This window comes from Limtongia smithiae, assembly GCF_038497785.1.
Source record: "Limtongia smithiae strain NRRL Y-17922 unplaced genomic scaffold V1518scaffold_1, whole genome shotgun sequence".
In the NCBI taxonomy this organism is placed as follows: Eukaryota; Fungi; Ascomycota; class Lipomycetes; order Lipomycetales; family Lipomycetaceae; genus Limtongia; species Limtongia smithiae.
Window position 1 is genome coordinate 422,176 of NW_027117622.1, and position 17,009 is coordinate 439,184.

At 52.7% G+C, this 17,009-nt stretch overlaps 5 protein-coding genes across 5 annotated transcripts; 2 read left to right on the forward strand and 3 right to left on the reverse strand.

Annotated features, from left to right (window-relative positions):
• Window positions 1-1,454: 1,454 nt before the first annotated feature.
• On the reverse strand, window positions 1,455-3,751 carry V1518DRAFT_408500 (uncharacterized protein; the record flags this gene model as incomplete). The annotated part of the gene is made up of 3 exons (XM_066902141.1): window positions 2,710-3,751; window positions 2,445-2,644; window positions 1,455-2,243 (listed from the first exon to the last, which is right to left on the reverse strand). Coding segments are annotated over exons 1-3 (1,663 nt in total), but the record flags the coding sequence as incomplete, so codon positions are not given.
• A 783-nt stretch (window positions 3,752-4,534) lies between these two features.
• V1518DRAFT_10262 (Dynamin central region-domain-containing protein) lies at window positions 4,535-7,711 on the reverse strand. Its single transcript, XM_066900660.1, has 5 exons — window positions 7,446-7,711; window positions 7,175-7,275; window positions 6,916-7,110; window positions 6,317-6,865; window positions 4,535-6,258 (listed from the first exon to the last, which is right to left on the reverse strand). The coding sequence occupies exons 1-5, from the start codon at window positions 7,591-7,593 to the stop codon at window positions 4,726-4,728; spliced, it is 2,526 nt and encodes an 841-aa protein (XP_066761814.1). The 5' UTR covers window positions 7,594-7,711; the 3' UTR covers window positions 4,535-4,725.
• Window positions 7,712-9,074: 1,363 nt separating this feature from the next.
• V1518DRAFT_408506 (zinc dependent phospholipase C-domain-containing protein) lies at window positions 9,075-12,477 on the forward strand. The gene is made up of 2 exons (XM_066902142.1): window positions 9,075-9,438; window positions 9,512-12,477. The coding sequence occupies exons 1-2, from the start codon at window positions 9,371-9,373 to the stop codon at window positions 12,279-12,281; spliced, it is 2,838 nt and encodes a 945-aa protein (XP_066761815.1). The 5' UTR covers window positions 9,075-9,370; the 3' UTR covers window positions 12,282-12,477.
• Window positions 12,478-12,653: 176 nt separating this feature from the next.
• Window positions 12,654-15,220, forward strand: V1518DRAFT_408507 (major facilitator superfamily domain-containing protein). Its single transcript, XM_066902143.1, has 4 exons — window positions 12,654-13,134; window positions 13,203-13,368; window positions 13,430-13,694; window positions 13,752-15,220. The coding sequence occupies exons 1-4, from the start codon at window positions 13,080-13,082 to the stop codon at window positions 14,925-14,927; spliced, it is 1,662 nt and encodes a 553-aa protein (XP_066761816.1). The 5' UTR covers window positions 12,654-13,079; the 3' UTR covers window positions 14,928-15,220.
• V1518DRAFT_408509 (uncharacterized protein) lies at window positions 15,111-16,481 on the reverse strand. Its single transcript, XM_066902144.1, has 2 exons — window positions 16,117-16,481; window positions 15,111-16,058 (listed from the first exon to the last, which is right to left on the reverse strand). Exons 1-2 carry the CDS (start codon window positions 16,133-16,135, stop codon window positions 15,256-15,258), a joined length of 822 nt encoding a protein of 273 aa, XP_066761817.1. The 5' UTR covers window positions 16,136-16,481; the 3' UTR covers window positions 15,111-15,255.
• Between the last annotated feature and the right edge of the window lie 528 nt (window positions 16,482-17,009).

The window sequence follows — 17,009 nt, forward strand, 5'->3', positions numbered from 1 at the left end:
ACAATCTTTGATTTTAAATGTGCTCGGTAAATTTTCGTCTCTCGAAGGTGCTGCAAATAAAGTTATTACGATTTCAGACAAAGTTCACTCTGCGTGTGGGGAATCTATAAATCTTAACTCGCCCTAACCCGCAAAACATCCGATGACCTTGGTAGGCGGGCCGCGAACGGAGGCTGGAGTGCGTCATTTAACAGTTTAGACAAGCACAACTTCCCATCCCCACTCTTGTGGTCTATCGTTACGCCCATATTCGCCTCTAGCACAGGCGGCGTCATGCATCATGGTTTGACGACGATCTACTATGCATGGTGGATCGCCGTCCCGTCTAGTTCCAAAAGCGGAGCTACGCAACAGCTCATTCCACGGCCGTCTGTCTGAAAGCCCTAACCCGAAACACATCGGCTCATCGGCAATCATCAACTCAGCGACAATAAAGTTTGCTGTAGCACATAATATTATTTGTCATGCGGCTCGCCCGCTTATTCACTTGTCCGCCTACACTTGCGACCTGCACGCCACACGTGCATGAAGACAACGCTGGAGCACACACTTGCTAACCGGAAACATATCTTTTGTATTTTAAACAGAAAATCTCAACACAAAAAAGTACACATTAAAATACGCAAACTACACACGAATACACAATACACACAGCATTTTTTCCGAGTAGTATAAACACGCAATTGAATTAGAGAAATTGCCACCCTTTTCGTTACAATGTCAATAGAGACACTAATATCTTCTCTCCCCCGATCTGACTGCTACTATTTCTCTCTCGCCTTCATCTCTCCTGCTCTCGACTCGCCTCGGCTCGAGCTGTCATGCGTCACTTGTTCTGCGTCACTCAAATAACATAGTTATGGAAACTTTAAAATATCGACATAAAACACAACGGACAGGTCAAGGAAAGAACACAAAACACACGGCAAGCATCCATGTTCATGCCTTGTTCAGTCATAAACACGACAGGTAAAAATATCGTGAACCAATTACGAACTCTAACAAACGTGTCCGTCTAGTAAGTAATAAATATCAATAAACATACCACGCAGAACGAACTGTAATAAATAGTATCAGGAAACTCATTGGTCAGGAAGTAGACGGGAGACATTCCGGGACAGAAAACGAATGCAAAGAAAATCAGGAGCGCCCCGCAACGCGGCCGTTCTCTTGGAGCCACTTGATGCGGCTCCAGATATCGCCCTCAGTTCTCGAGGGAAGCAAGACTGAGAGCTCTTCGAATCTCAAATCCTGGCGTGTAACAAGATCGTCCTCCTCCTGTGTCCACGGCTTTGTGGGGGTCTTGTCCACAGCGGCGGGGGTTGCAGCCGCAGATGAGGTTTCGCTAGGCGGCGCTGTTGGAGCCGAGGCTTTGGTGTCGGCAGCAGTGCCTGGAGATGACTCGTTGGCCGCAGTAGTTTGTGGCGCCACAACGGGTGCAGACGGCGCCTGCTGCTGCTGCTGCTGCTGCTGCTGCTGCTGCTGCTGCTGTACTTGCTGCTGTTGCTGCTGCACTTGCTGAGGAGGCTGCTGTGGCTGTTGATACTGCGGCTGCTGCGACTGCTGTTGCGGCTGCTGCAATGACTGTTGGTTCTGAGGCATCGGCTGCTGTTGGTAGGGCGCCGCCGGCTGCGGCATAGGCTGCTGCTGCATCTGTGGCAGCGGTTGTTGAAACTGCGGCGGATATGGTGGCTGCGGTTGGTGCTGCAGCTGTTGGTGATGGATCTGCTGCTGCTGTTGCAATTGCTGCTGCTGTAATTGCTGATTGTGCTGCTGCTGGTGGAAAGTCTGCTGCTGCAGCTGCTGCTGGTGCAATTGCTGCTGGTGTTGTTGATGCTGCTGTTGCAACATGACGTGGTTATGCTGCACCGACGGCTGCAGCTGCATATGGTCGTACACCGCCATGGGCTGCGGCACCTGCAGACGCTGAGGTTCGCCAAACTCAGACGGAGGCATGAGAGGCTTCGTAGTAGTGGGCGGGATCATAGGCGGCGACGCCGGCACCATCATTGGACGCGGTGGCTCACCCCATTGACCGCTGTGTTGCACAACGACGCCGCTGTGGCCGCTCACGATCGGCACGGGAAGCGACATTGGCGGCGGGTGATGTGCATGCATCTGGTGCTGCTCCTCGGCCCAGCCGTTGGGCTGTGCAGTCTCGCCAGCCTGCGGGGTGCCGCGCAGCGATCCCGACATCAGCCGGCGCCATCGAAACTGACATGCATTTGGCGTGCGACCCGAAACTATGGAAGCATTAGCAAACAAAAATTCAACACCTAATGGTCTCTCTTCTTGACGGTCGCGGGGCACGTGCTATCCCCAGTCGGGTTAGGGCACGAGACTACCGAGACCACCGCGGGAAACCTGCGTCCACGCCGGCATAGACAACTGGTGCGCGCCAGAGGAAGAGCGACGGCAACAAAAAATGTACGCGGGAAACTCACAGTGACTGGCGATTTCCTTCCAGCCCAGCTTTTGCTGCTCCTTGAGGTGGCGCAGAAGAAGGTCGTCGTGCGGATCCCACGAAGTGGGGTTGCGTGGAATTTTAGGCTTCTTGCGGCCGAGCGAGTCGAGATCGGTCACGTTGGAAGAAATCGACGTACTAGAAGCCACGGAACCATTCGACCCAATCGAAGATGTGCGACTGTAGTCGCCGATAAAAGTTAGCGACAGACGAACAGCCAGACAACAGGGAAGAACAAATCATACGTTCTCGTTGGCCGCCGTTTGCTTGTGGAAGACAGGGAGGATGTAGATGAAGTGGAAGAACCCACGGAGAGCGGCACAATTGAGTCTGCAGAGGAGACGGTGGACGACGCAGGCGACGCAGACAGAGCAGCGGAGGTCGAGCGCGCGTGTACGGGCACTGCTTGCACCTCATACTGGTTCGCCGGAGAAGAGGTCGGTCCCAGCATGCCGTTCTGCTGGTCGTGCGGGTGATGGTGGTGTTGCTGCTGCTGGCCGGTAAGCATGGCCACCGGTGGCAGCAGATCGTGTCCAGGCGGCGGTCCGGCGTGGTACTGCGCAGGGCCGGCCGCGGGCGGCGGCGGCGGCGGCGGCACATGAGGGTACATCTGGTGCAGCGGGGGCAGCTGGCGCGAGAGGTGGCTCGGCGTTGGCGGAGCAGCCTGCTGCGGGATGTGGTATGCCGGCGGCTGCTGGTGGTACTGCTGCTCGGGGTACATGCGCAGTGGCGGCATGGGCAGACGCATGTCTGGCGGCTGGGGCTGCGAGGGCGGCGGCGGCTGGAGATGCTGCTGCTGCTGCTGCTGTTGCTGCTGCTGCGAGGGCGGCGGTAGGGGCGGCGGCTGCTGTTGCTGCTGCTGCTGCTGCGGGAGGAGCATCATATTCTGCTGCGGCTGCATGGAGTTCTGATCGGCCATGGCGGGGCGGGGGGAGGCGCGGCGAGACGTGGAGGTGAGGAGCAGGGCGGGCGAGGGAAGGGCGCGGACGGGGCAGCGATTCCAGAGAGCGGCGGGACGAGCGAGCAGCCGAGGAGCGGGGAGCTGCGCATGCACCGGGGGTGAGGGCGGCCGTGCCAGGCGGTGGAAGCGCGGGGGGGCGATGCGGCGGGCGCTGCGATGCGATGGGGGCAGCAGCGGGGAGGGTGAGCGGGGATGAGCGGCGAGAAAGGCGGGCGCAGAAAGAAAAGGCAGCAAGCAGCGCTCGTCGCAATTCTCTGCGCTGCTTTGCCCGACCGAACGGGTCGATGCGTGCGATGAGATGAGCGCGTCGACCCCGACCCTATCCATCCAGCCCGCCCTCTTCCGGGGTATATCGTCCGGGCCGCGCCTGAGGCTGTTCTCCAGCCGCTCGCCCGCGCTTGCGCACCCATGACTGCGCCGCCCTCGCGCACCGCCCGCCTAGCCCTCGCCGCGCGCTGCGCCGCCTGCGCCTGTGTGCTAGCACGATAGCACGCTGCACTGCCACATCCCGCCGCACACAACCCTTGCCCGATACCCTTGCCCGCGCCGCCGCAAGCCTCTTCGGGCCTAGCGGCCGCGCCAGCGCTGACGCTGCCTGCTTGTCCTGGGTCCGCGCACGCCCGCGTCCCGGCGCTCGACGTCAGCATGCCAGCGGCACACTGATGGCTCGCGTTGCCGGCCAACGGTGCTGAGCCAGGACGCGCGGGGCGAGCAGGTGCGCGGACAAGCGGACGCAGAAGACCCCGGGGGAGGGAGGCTGGCCGGCCGACGTGCTGGCGAAGTCCGTGAGAGGACAGAGGAAAGACGGCTAGCGTGGACGCATGATGCATGTGAGACAGTGCGGTTCAGCAGAGCGAGGCAAGGCAAGGGGCGAAGAAGGCAACAGGACTACCAGACCTGCACCACGCATCACACATGACCGCACACCACAACACGAACAAGCGCGCACCCAAAGCAGCAAGGCCGTGTGAATTTGGGGCCCGGCACTGTCATTGGCCGGTCGATCGGCTGGCTCTCCGCGGTCTACCGGATTAGTGTGCTCAGCATGTGCCTTCCATTCCTGCGATCGCACTAGACGCAATTAATAATTAAACGAGGCGTAGTTTCGCGTAGGACAGCAGCTTTCTGCAGCCTCAGATCAGAACAATTTTGCCGAAACCCTGCTTCCACACTTCTCTGCTTCTCTAAATGCAATTTCAAGATCTGGGATTCTTTTGTCATCACACAACCAACATCGACACACAATCAGTCTCGTGTCGTGACAAAAATCGTTGTTCTACTCATATAGCTAGATACAAATTTACACAACCTCGTTAATGATTCGTGCTGCCTCCGTGTACGTCTGCAGCATCTTCTCGCACTTCTGCCTCTCCTGTGCTAGGGCGACATCTTCCTGCAGAAGCTCGTCGAACAGAGCCTCCTTGTAGAGCTCGGACACCAGTCGGTTCTGTATTGACTCCTTGCAGAAGTTCACCAGCAAGTGCATCACCGCCTTGGGCACCTGGTCCTGTATCGTCTCGCGGACGATCCCAAAGTATGACGAGATCAGCCGTCGGATCAGCTCCGTCTCCAGCTGCTCGCGTTCCGTCAACGAGTGCTCATCCATTGCCGTCTGCGTCGCAGCCGGCAGCATCCCCGTCGCCGACGTAGAGCTCATGCCGTTCGCCGTGAAGTTAAGCTGGTCAAATTCCCGCGTCAAGTCGTCCGTCGATACGTCCGACGTTCGCGATTGGTGATGGTGGCGTCCTGCCTCCGACCCCGGAGTCGCAGTTCCCGGCGCTCCTCCACTACCTATAACGGAACCGTGTGAGCCATGTTTACTAACATCCCCACTACTTGCCGCGCCGGCCGCGTTCTGCTTTGGCGCCACAGTCGTTGCCGTGCTATGCTGCTCCTTCAAAAAGAAATGATACAGAAACGAGTCTTTCGACGTAGCAGTGCTTGATGACGGCTCGGCAGATGCAGCGGTCGCGGCGGCGGCGGCAGTAGCAGCGACAGCAGCCGCAACAGCAATCCCAGTCACACCACTGGCGGAACTTGTAGACTCAGATCGCGTTCGATGTGACAAATCTGTCCTCCTATGTTGGCTGCTAATCGGCTGTTGCTGCTGCTGCTGTTGCTCCGAGTGGTGGTGATGATGATGGTGTGTTCTTGACTCACCTTCAACTGTTTTCGACCCGTCCTGTTCACTCACACCGTTCGGCGTATTGCCCATCACCGCTTTCTTGACCTCCATACGCTCCAGCTTTCGCTGCGCATCCCGTGCCTTCTTCTCCTTTTCTTGTCTGCTCGACAGTATGCTTGACATCGCTGCCGCAGCACCCAAAAAGTTCGGATGCTTCGTGTTGATATATGCGCGCTGAATCAGGATCAGACTCTCGACGTATTTCGAAGTCGGCCCAAGACGCTCTCGCAGCAAGTCCGAAACAACTTCGATGATCTTCGACTGCAGCTTGGGATATCGTGATAATTCCGGACCACCGCATGTGTGGCAGATTTTCATCAGCTCCTCATAGACCAGCTCAACACACCTCTGACTCGGTGGGTCAAGCAGTCTGATCTGCGGCTTCACGAGCAGGTCAAATGCAAGCTCGGGCACAAACAGCGATGGACGCGGTCCCGTCGAGTTCCGGATTGCCGTGCGAATATCCAGCACAGATAAGTTCGCCGTAGGATCGATCGCCATAAGTTGAGTCCCGAAGACGTCATTGTAGATGTAGTATATCCTTGCGCCGCCGCACAGTTCTTTCAATGAGATATCCGACGATGTACCGTCGATCGAGGAGATAAAGCTCGTCGCAAATTTGGTCATCAATTGCAAAATCAACAGTCCCTGCTTACACAGTTAGCCACGTGTCCTTCACTCGGCCAAATTAACAATCCTAACATACACTATTTGTCGAGCCGTTGTATTGCGGCTCGCCATACGAGGCAAGTTCTTGCTGGGTCTGGCCCATCAAGGTGTTAAGCCGGGCCTTGATATCCGGAAGTCGCTCTCTAATGTGCGACATCAATGTGTTGTTCAAGCTCTTGGTCAGATACTTTGTTCCGCAGCGATAAGAGATATTTCTATACGCGGGATGTGTGTGGAAAAAGTCTTCCTCGGCCTTCAACGAATCCTGTAGGCTCTTGTTCGCCTGGATATCCTGTTGTGACCGGTTAACGACGCCGATAAACCCGAGTTTCAAGTGGTACACCCGTCCAGAGAGAATATCAATGGCGTTCGTTCCGTGGTCCATGAGATCCAGCTTGGTTAGGACGCCAATCGTACGACGACCTTGCGGATCTACCTGTCTCGCCAACTTCAGTGACTCGGAGTTGACAAGATCTACATTTGCCGGCGACACAGCGAGGATAATACTGTTTGGCTTTGTGATATACTCGGAAATCAAGTTCCTCGTCTGGCGCTCGATATCGGTCGGCTGATCACCAATTGGGATCTATATGATGTTAGTTTTACACAATTAAGTTTTGCACACGCGTGTCTTACCTTTGTCAGTCCTGGAAGATCGACTAGAGTCAGGTTCAGAACGTGAGGAGAAAAGATTTTCAAATTAATCGGCGTTTTGTTGATTCCCTTATTGCTTCCGGCAACTCGACTCGTATCATTGTCAATCTCGTTTCGCACTTCCGAGAAATCGTAGTACTTCCGTCCGGGAACGTGAAGAAACTCCGCCCATTCCTCCTGCAAAACCGCCGTTCGTCAGCACTCAACTTGACACGTCATATCATATCGCGAGAGTACATACGTCATGCGCGCCACTGTTAGCTCCAGGAATATTTATCAGCTGTAGGATGAGAGGCCGTCGAGTTACGATTCCTGTACCCCGAGGAAGAAAGTCCTTGCCAACTGTAATACACCGGTTAGTCTGATCTTACACATCCTATAGTCCCCCATGTCGGCCCGCATCCTATCGCGGAACCTGAGGTATGAATCCGGACAACCATAGGTAGCCATCGCACGCGGTACGGTCACCGCCCAAAACGCCTTCTCATCAAACAAGGCAGGAGGAATCATACCAATATTCTCCAGTACCGAACTTTTGCCGCATGACTGACTTCCAACGACAACGACCTGGGGAAGATCTATAGTATCGGTCCCTATAGTATTGAAAACCAAGTCCTGGAGCTTGTTCACCACCGGAATCAAATCCTCCATCGTCGACATTGCTGACTACAGCAGTGTGGTGGTGTATTAAGCGGCTTCACGCACGTAAAAGAGGCAGGTACTCTCAATCTGTTGTTGAGAGCGCGAAAGCGGAGGTAAGAAGAAGCGCACAAATTTGTGATCCGTAACGAGGTCTTGCGTGCACGACGACGAAGGGACGTTCTGGCAACGCAGCGGCGCGCGCGTCGAACGGGACGAAAACAAGCGGCGCACGGCGCGCTTGCGCCGGCATCGTGCTTACGGTCCCAGAACATGAATACAGCCGCACATTTGGGTGCAATCACAATCCTGGAACCTGCTTGGAAATGTAAATAAATCGCGTAGGTTTCTCGTTGGACGTGCGCCCAGCGAAATCATTCTTGCAAGATGATATGCCCTATAAACCAGATAGAGGTAGTCTGTATCCGGAGTAGCCTGCTGGATTATGGTCCTTCGACTTGGAGGAGTGGAAAATGTGCACTCTGAAGCAGTTTGTCCGTGCTCTTGCGACATGGCAATCCAACTAAGGCTTCTATGTAACTTGGTGGAGGCGTTGCGCTTCTACGCTGATGCTCTCCGCTGCTCAAGTTGATGTCAATCTTCGGCTATTGACAAGATCGGGCCCGGCGCACACTCTGAACAGTTACTGCTTCGCAGCTAGAGTGGCACTAGTCCTTTATGTTGCAAATGACTAGTGATCCCAGGTGAGGTTTATCGATTTATGCCATTAGCGTGCCAACAACAAATCCATCGCCACAGCAACACCCGCCCAACTTGATGTTCGGAGTTCTGGCGAGCTGAGATTAGAGAGAAAAGTTATATCAGGCGTCAAACCGTATGTTTGTGATGGTTTACACCAGGAAGTACAGCATCATCTACGAGAACTCGTGAGGAGTAGGCACGAGTAGACGATCAACAGTGATCACACGAACGCAAAGTAGCAGTCAAAAGCGCCGCCATGCGATAACTTTCTTGGTGTCTTAGCTTTAACAGGAGGACTTCGAGCAACCGCTGACGTACTTGCGACAAACAAGCTAAATCAGCAATCCCGCGTTCTATGGCTTTCTGTTAGAATGGATAGAAGGAGTACTCGGTCATTGTTGTGACTCGCAGTTAGGTCAAATGCTCACGTGATGTACTTTGCCAACGCGTGTCCTCCGTCCGACATCGACTCGACCAGCCAAGCAGCAACGACAAAGTAAACGCTGAATCATCAGACAATGCAGCAGTTCCAGTACTCACGCATGGAATGCTCCATCAGCTGCTTGCTACATCTTACCTCCGTAGGCAGCACTGCTGTGGTCCGAGAGCTCGTGTCCATCCCGAGCGTGCACTCGGTTCTATATTCAGAAGGCCGGGCCAGCTCGGGTAGAGAAAGAAGCCTTGCGGAAGCTATCCTGAAGTCGGATTCCGGTCACGTGAAAATATACCAGGCTAGGCGCTGCACGGTTCCGCCACCACTTGTATAGCCACTAAAGTCATGCGGCTTGTGCGGCTTGCTACCTCCCCAGCGCAGAAGGTGCGACACCTGGCGCAGCAGCTGTGGTGGCAGTTTAGACGCCTGGGGCGTACGGTGACTTCATTCTGGAGCGCCGACGTCTTCCCCTGGCGGACTCAGCAGACGACGCGACGCGCGGGCGGCTCGGAGTGTGCTGCTGCTGCTGCCGCGCAGCTGCATGTATATCCCCGAACACTCTCACTCGACGGCTTTGCTTCCAAACACGACGGCGGCCGCTGTATTCTTTTTGATTCGCACATTCTGAGAGCTCGTTTGTCGCCGGCGGGCAAACTCTCGAGAATGTGGGTTCTCCGCTGTGCTCTGATCATTCTTGATCTCGTCATCGCGGTGTCGGCCTGCGGGATCGGGTACGTCCTCGCTTGTTCTCTTGATCCAGGAATCTCCCCTTGTAAGGTGTTGTTTGGACTAACCTCTCTACAGGGTTCATATTCAGATCCTCTCGCGAATATATCCTCATCTAAGTCCCACGGTTCAAACACAGTCGTCGTATTCCATCCCAGGTGCTTTCTTCCCAGATGCATTCTACAGCTGCATGGGTCTCTCGGAGGCCGCCGAAGCTGCACACTGGCCACCATTCTTGCATGCCGCCGCTTCCTATTATCACTCAGTCTACGGCTCCGACAACGATTTGGGGGGTGCTGGATTAAGATCATTTCTCTTCGGCCAGCTTACCCACCAAATTGCAGATGTGAGCTGGCACTCCCTCGGTGTCGACCAGGGCTTACTGATGGCCATGGCGTTACGTGAATTTGGCGGCGACTACTTATCAGCACACAGTACTCTGGACACAGGTGGCGATTTCATCATGATGGAACGACTCCTTCGTACACAGCCTAACCTGGAGTGGCTCACTCAGCGATGGTCCATTCCATCACGCGATATACGCGCCATTTTCCAGAGCATGGGGTTCTCTGTTAGTCGAACATCTCTAGAATATTGCATGGCTCGCGGTGTGGCCGCTCTGACTGCGGAAATCAATGTCGCCCATACCATGTACCCCTCTTACGCAAAGAAGTCGAAAATTCTAATGGACGGCTTGGAAGATTATTTCTTGGGAGGCTTGCAGGAGATGGCTACTTCTATCGTCAAATGCTTGAAGAATCTTGATTCATGGCTCGCCAATGGTCCAGACGAGGATCCGTGGTCTCTCTGCCAAGTGTTTGCAGGCAAGGCTCCAAGTACTACGCATTATCCTCAATTTAAAGATAGCGATACGGAGGAGCAGGAGCATCTTCATGAGTATGCAAGCGTTTCTGAAACTCTTAGACCATACATCGATATTATTATGCCTACTCTCTCGACGCACACATCGCCAGACGGAGAGACCACATACATCGATTTTCCAGAAGTCGAGCTAGATGAAGAGAATCAGAGTGGTGCTTCGAGTCAAACTAGTTTTCAAATCGGAGAGCAGAAGTTGTCACAATCCGCCGCCGCCGGTAGCGCTATCACGCTCTCTACAGGAATGACGGCTTCTCGCTTTGGATCTGCATTTGCTGTTGGTAATTTCAGAGGCGAAGACGTCGGTCCATGTATTGCGATCTCAGCCCCCTACGAGTTTGTTGACGAAACTGGGTCAAATGATGGCGCGGTCTATGTTATCCCGCTAGCAGACATCGAGTCAATGTTTCTCGCCAGTGAAGATGCTATTGACTCTGATGTGAACAAGCGACTCAAGCAGTATAAGCTTCAACTGCCAATGTTGGATATTGCACATCCAGCACGACGAGCTGCAGTAAATTTTACCCTTCCTAGGCAGTTCGGCGCGGCCTTGACTGCCGTAACTTATTACAACGTGACCTTGCTTGCAGTTTCGTCTCCTGGGATTTCTACGATTGATATATTTAGCGGGTCGGATCATTTGATGTCTGTACTACCGCCGTCTCAAGGGTCTACTACAGCATATGGCGCATCAGGACGGAAATTATTTGGAACGACGCTAACAGTTTACGATGTTGACAAGGATGGAGTCTCGGATTTGATTGTGTCTGCCCCGGAAAGCGACATATCTTCCGCTGTTAAGGAGCAAGGCGAGATCATGATATTGTCCGGAAAAGAGATATCAGCTGCCATCACACAAGGCGTCTCGGCTGTGGCAATGGACACCATCCGATTGTCACGCTTACTACGACCATCTGGCTTCTTGAACGACGACCAGTCTACGTTCAGTGAGATCAGCGCTGCGACCGTGCCACAGTTTGAATTGTTCGGCTCGCAGGTCGCATTCACAAGCATGACACCCAACCCTACAGGGAGCGTAGTTGGGAGCGAGATTGCTTACATTGGTTCTGAGGGCGCTGGCGCTGTATTCGGGTTTGATCTCGCAAATGGTACTCCGTTGTTTGCGATGCTTCCACAACTCGGCGTCAATCGTACATTATCTGGATTTGGTGGCGGCGTCTTGCTAACTGGTGAGATTAGCGGTCTTGGAGAGTGGGTTCTAGTTGGGTCGCCCAACGAGTCTCTGCTAGATAAGTCAAAGCAACCGCGTCGTGGCAAGAGAGCACCGAATGAGTTTGCCCAAACTGGTGTCTGCTATTTATATCTGGTTCGTCGCGGTGCCGACGGAGTTCCTCTACCACCAAAGTTGCTTTCGTATATTATTGCCGACTCTGATGACATGCAGTTTGGTAAGTTTGGCTATGCAGGCTCCAAAGTTGTGGTCGCGAATCCGACTTCAGAAGACAGCTCTACCAGTACATTACAAAACGTGGTCTTTATCTCGTCACCATATATGGAGAGCGGTGCCGGCGCCGTTTGGAAGATTTCGATCGAGGATGTTGTGTACATGACTAGTGCTGTGGAGTCTGTATCAACAACGGTGTGTACCGACAAAGCCCGTGAAAGGTTGCTGGCCGCAGGTGTCAAGTTCTACGGCAGGGAAGATCTCCGTATCGATGACGAAGATCTCATTCTCTCCGGAAACATCGATGCTGCATTTTCAGTTCAGATCATGTCTGTGCGAGCGACCGTTCAAGGGACAAGGAACAACAGGCAGATCGAGTCGTGGTTTGGGAAATCGATTGCAGCCGTCTCCACGACGTCTATGTCAGTGTCTAATTCGGCGTCTATCAGCGGAAATATGGGTTATTTGTTTGTTGGCATGCCCATGCTGGGCTTTGGAAGTATGGGTGCTTCGATCGACCAGCAGTTGGTTGGAGGTGTTAGCGTATATCCTGTGACATATTGACAGCCGGGGCAGTGAGTAAACTGTATATATAAAATCTGGCTGAGGTCTCAGTCAGTCCGCACTAGGGCAATATCACTTCAAGCTAGTCATCTGGCGCGGCGCCGCCAGGATGATTCTTAATGTTTCTTATAGACTGTTTCAGTTGCTGTCATAAAGTCTTGTCGGCGTAGTCTTCAGGTACAGTGAGACGTCGAACGACCGGTTAAGCGCTCACACGACGCGTCAAATGCAGAGCCGGTTCCAGATGTGGACGGCCGGTTCGATGATCGCATAAGGTTTGCGTACTGCCCACTTTTGTCTTAGTGCCCGTGTTTGAACAACCGCGAACCGCACCGACGAACCAGCCCTTCTTATCGGCCCGCTTTGGTTCACCCCACGTCATATTGCCACGCGACTCAGCTTCCCGCTAGTGTGGAGGAGAACCCAGAACGCCTGTTGCCCTCCGGCGACAAACATCCTATCCACGCACGGTCGCACAGCCGGCCAGCGAGAGATACGCGGACACCACAGCGTGTCCCGACCCTTTAATTTTAGACGGTCGGCCTTTTTAGTTACTTCTCTAACACTTGTCGGCACGTCTCTTTTCGCGTTCAAATTTACACTGCTTCTCTTGATTCGCGGTTACTGGATTTTGGTTAACGATACTGGGAAATTATATCTTATCGGCGAAAGCGGGATTGGTGTAATAAATCCGCCATACAACGCGTGGATACCAGTTCCCACGCATACACACCGTACTTGGAGCAGGGATACGGAACACATACTGCATTTAAATATTATTTAATTACGACTTTCCCAATGGTGGACGTCGAGAAGCAGGCGTTGGGTGCTATGGAGGCAGCAAATCAGAGCAGTAAGTACATATGTTGAGAAAGGGTCGGCGGATGACCCAGGAGAAGTGCTAACGATATTTCATTGCAGCTGCGGATTACGGCTCAATATCGTCATCTTCAATATCGTCGGCCTCATTTTCAGAAATGGAGAAGGATGCATTAATTGAGTCGAGATCGGAAGATGCATGCGCGCCGTTGGAGAAGAACCTGTACGCCTCCTTCGGCGAACTAGAACTATTCATAGAGCAAGGACCGTGAGTTTCCACATGTCCCACGAATTTTGACCGCGACGCGTTTGCTGATTCCTGTTGATAGATCCGCGTGGACCCCCCGTGAGGAGGCGCGTGTGCGCTTGAAGACCGACTTGCGCGTGACGTTGTGGGCTGGCGTCATGTTCGTCAGTCTGCAGCTTTTCCGGATAAACATCGTGAATGCTTTGACGACAAACTTTTTGTTCGACATTGGATTGCAGCAGGATTACTACAACCTTGGACAGACAGTGTTTTTGGTCGCTTTCTTGATCTTTGAAATCCCTACTCAGATCCTGAACCAGACCATTGGACCGACCATCTGGATTCCCGTACGTCCTACCTGTTGACTATACTTGTGCACATGCAGAAACTAATGATCACGATAGACAATGATGACGCTATGGGGTATCGTTGGTTTCTCGCAGACTTTCATAACCGGCCGCACCACGTTTCTTCTCACCCGCGCTTTGCTCGGCGTCTGCCAGGGCGGCTTTGTTCCGGGCATTGTTCTTTATGTCACCTCCTTCTACAAGACTAACGAGCTATCCGTCCGAGTCTCGATTTTGTTTGTGATGAACTACATGACAAACGCACTTTCCGCGCTGCTCGCGTCTGCCATTTTCAACATGGACGGCCTAGGTGGATGGCACAACTGGCAGTGGCTCTTTTTCCTTGAAGGAATTCTGTGTATTGGCCTTGGACTCTCGAGCTACTACATCATGCCATCCTTTAGAGCACCGGTCATGTCCAGATTCTTCACGGAGCGAGAACACAACATTCTTAGAGCTCGTGTCATTATCGATGATCCTTCAAAGGCCAAAGCTCTTGAGAACAGTGCCAGGGCGCACATGCAGCGATCTGGAATCAAGGATATCCTTGGAGCTCTATTTGACCCGTATCTTATTCCGCTGTTTGTACTAGGCATTCTTGGTTACGTTCCTGGCATTGCATCGAATCAGTACCAGACTGTCATGTACCGTAACTTAGGATACTCAATCACGGTATCGAACCTCTTTGTGGTGCCTGCCAACGTGTCACTTACTTCCATGATGATGCTCGTGTCGTACATCGCCGACAAGTACAAAGTCCGGTGGTTCTCAGCGCTTATTTCCATGGCCTGGTGTCTCCCGTTCCTCATCATTTTGCGCGTTCTACCGGACTCGGCGTCTATTCAGTTGCGGACATTTTGCATTATCATGGTTGCTGGATTTCCGTACTACACGCCAATCGTCATGGCGTGGTTGTCTGCAAACACAAACGACCAGCACAAGCGCGCGCTTGCAATCGCAATCTACAATATCGCTGTACAGTTTGGCAATATTATGTCAGCAAACGTCTACCGTGCTAGTGACGCGCCGTACTACCGCCGTGGCAACTCGATTTTGATCGGCATCTCGGTTGCGAATATCGTCATCGCGATTGCGACGCGAATGTTCTTTGGCCGGGAGAACAAGCGCAGACAGCAAATTTGGAACGACATGGTCGAGTTTGACCGCATTGATTACACAGCGCATACTAAGGATATTCCTAACAGACGATTAGACTTCGAATTGAAGGTCTAGACACACACAGACAGAATTACTAATTTTTCGCACTATTTTTGGGTTGGAAGTGGCGTACCAGTGAATAATGGGGATGTCATCATCTTGCATGGCGGTGTTGAGCGCGGATGCTGTATATACTTTTCATGTGGTCATCGGTATGTGCCATGATGATCTTAAGTTTTGCATATTTCATGAATAGAGGGGTTAATAGGGGGACAAGTCTGCATGTTGTGCCATAAGTATTTATCTCATTAGCCAACTAATTATGTAGCCAGCTACATCTAATAATTGATTGATATTCAAATTAAAAACCCAATCAAAGCCAATTGCTCCATACACACTTTGCTTAAGCCACAGCGGAAGACCTATAATAAGAGTCCACCGGTCCTGCGGGTGGCGGCGGAGGAGACACCGGCTTTCTGCCTAGATGCTTATAGCGTCCAATAACAATATCAACATCCTTGCGCGCATTTATACTAACGCCACCGCCTTCCAAAATCTCTTGCGTAGAACCCTCGCAGTCATCTCGGCCGTATTCGATGCGGGAACGCCGGAAATTCTGGTCGTCGTGCCGCACAAATCTCAGCGCGTCCAAAGCGTCGGCAATTCTGCAGAAAGCAACCCAGCCACACTTTCGCTCCCATACGATCTTAACGTACTCAATTTCTCCATAACGCTGAAAAGCAGCACATAGTCGTCGCGCGTCAATATCTGACGGTATTCCGCCGATGTAGAGCTTCCGCGAGACATTCGCCTGGCCAAGGAATAAGCTCGGAACAGGAGCTGGACTCAAGACCAAGTCAAAATATATCGGCTTGTCGTTTATATAGACGTTGCCTTGGCCAGCTATCCAGTTCATATACGACGCAGCATCTTGTGCACGCATGAAATGCACTGTGAACGTGTGTCGCATAGGATCGTAGTGCGAGTATTCGATTTTGCCTCCGCGAATCAGAGAATGTAAGAGTGCAAGGTCAATTTCCTGATCAGGTGGGAGATTCGACAGAATAATCGTTCGATTTCCTTCGGATCTTGCCGCGCCGCGATCAGACGAGGCCACTGGAGCTTGCGCCGACTGAGGATGCCACGGTCGTTCGGACTTCACTGCTACACCACGTGTTGAGTCAGGAGGGGAGATTGATCGTCTTCCTATGTCAAGCTTCAGTAACGGTAACGATTCTTCTGGAATCAAAATCATGAGACTTACTGTCGCGTGAATGGTTCATCTTCGAATCGATTCAGAAGTAGTTCAGCAACGAGGAGCCAGATGAAGACGTGAGAACAGACAGATGAAGTGAGATGAGAATGCAGGTGTAGTATTCAGACCACAGTAACAGTCTCAAATGTCGATTGGTGATCTGACTGAGCTCGCTAACACGCAGAAATCAATGGAATGTAAACGGGCTTTCAGACCAGGAGACTTCTTCTCGAGTATTTTCTAAGGAAACTATCCAAAATGCAATAATTATATAGGCCAGCAGGTTATTACAGTCTTTGCAGTCGCACTAGCGGTAAGAAGATAGAAGTGTGCCACAGATGGATTGGTAAGTCGCATTTGGTGATGGTGACGCGTGCGGAGAGTGCGAAATTTAAGGAGCGTGTCCGCCGCAGGTCAGCAGTCTACAAGCTAGTGGGTCTGGTACAAAGAGTGCCGCCCATTCTGCGCGATGTCGGCGATTGCTGACGAATGACACCTGTAATTGTCTAAGGCGTGTAAATGCTCTTAATAGATGTATGGATAAGCCATGATGGCCTCCAACCCGCCATAAGATATTTATGTTTGAGTCTTCAATGTCTTCAATAATATATGCACACAACCGCGGGGCAAGCCGAAGGGCGGCACATAAACTACCCGAGGGTATGCCTAGTCTGGGGCAATCAGAGACTGGCGCCCCGGAAAAGCATTTGGAAAAGTTGGCCTAGCATTCACAGTTACGTCCGTGCACCTAGTATATCGTTCAGCTGACATTACAATGTTCCGGGATGTGTTCTGATTGGCGACTAGGTACAGTGGAAGAGCTCATCGCCGCGGAGCCTTGTCTAACTCCGCGAAATCTGGTCTGCAGACCAATTCCTGAGCCGCTCATGCTCGGTATGGGC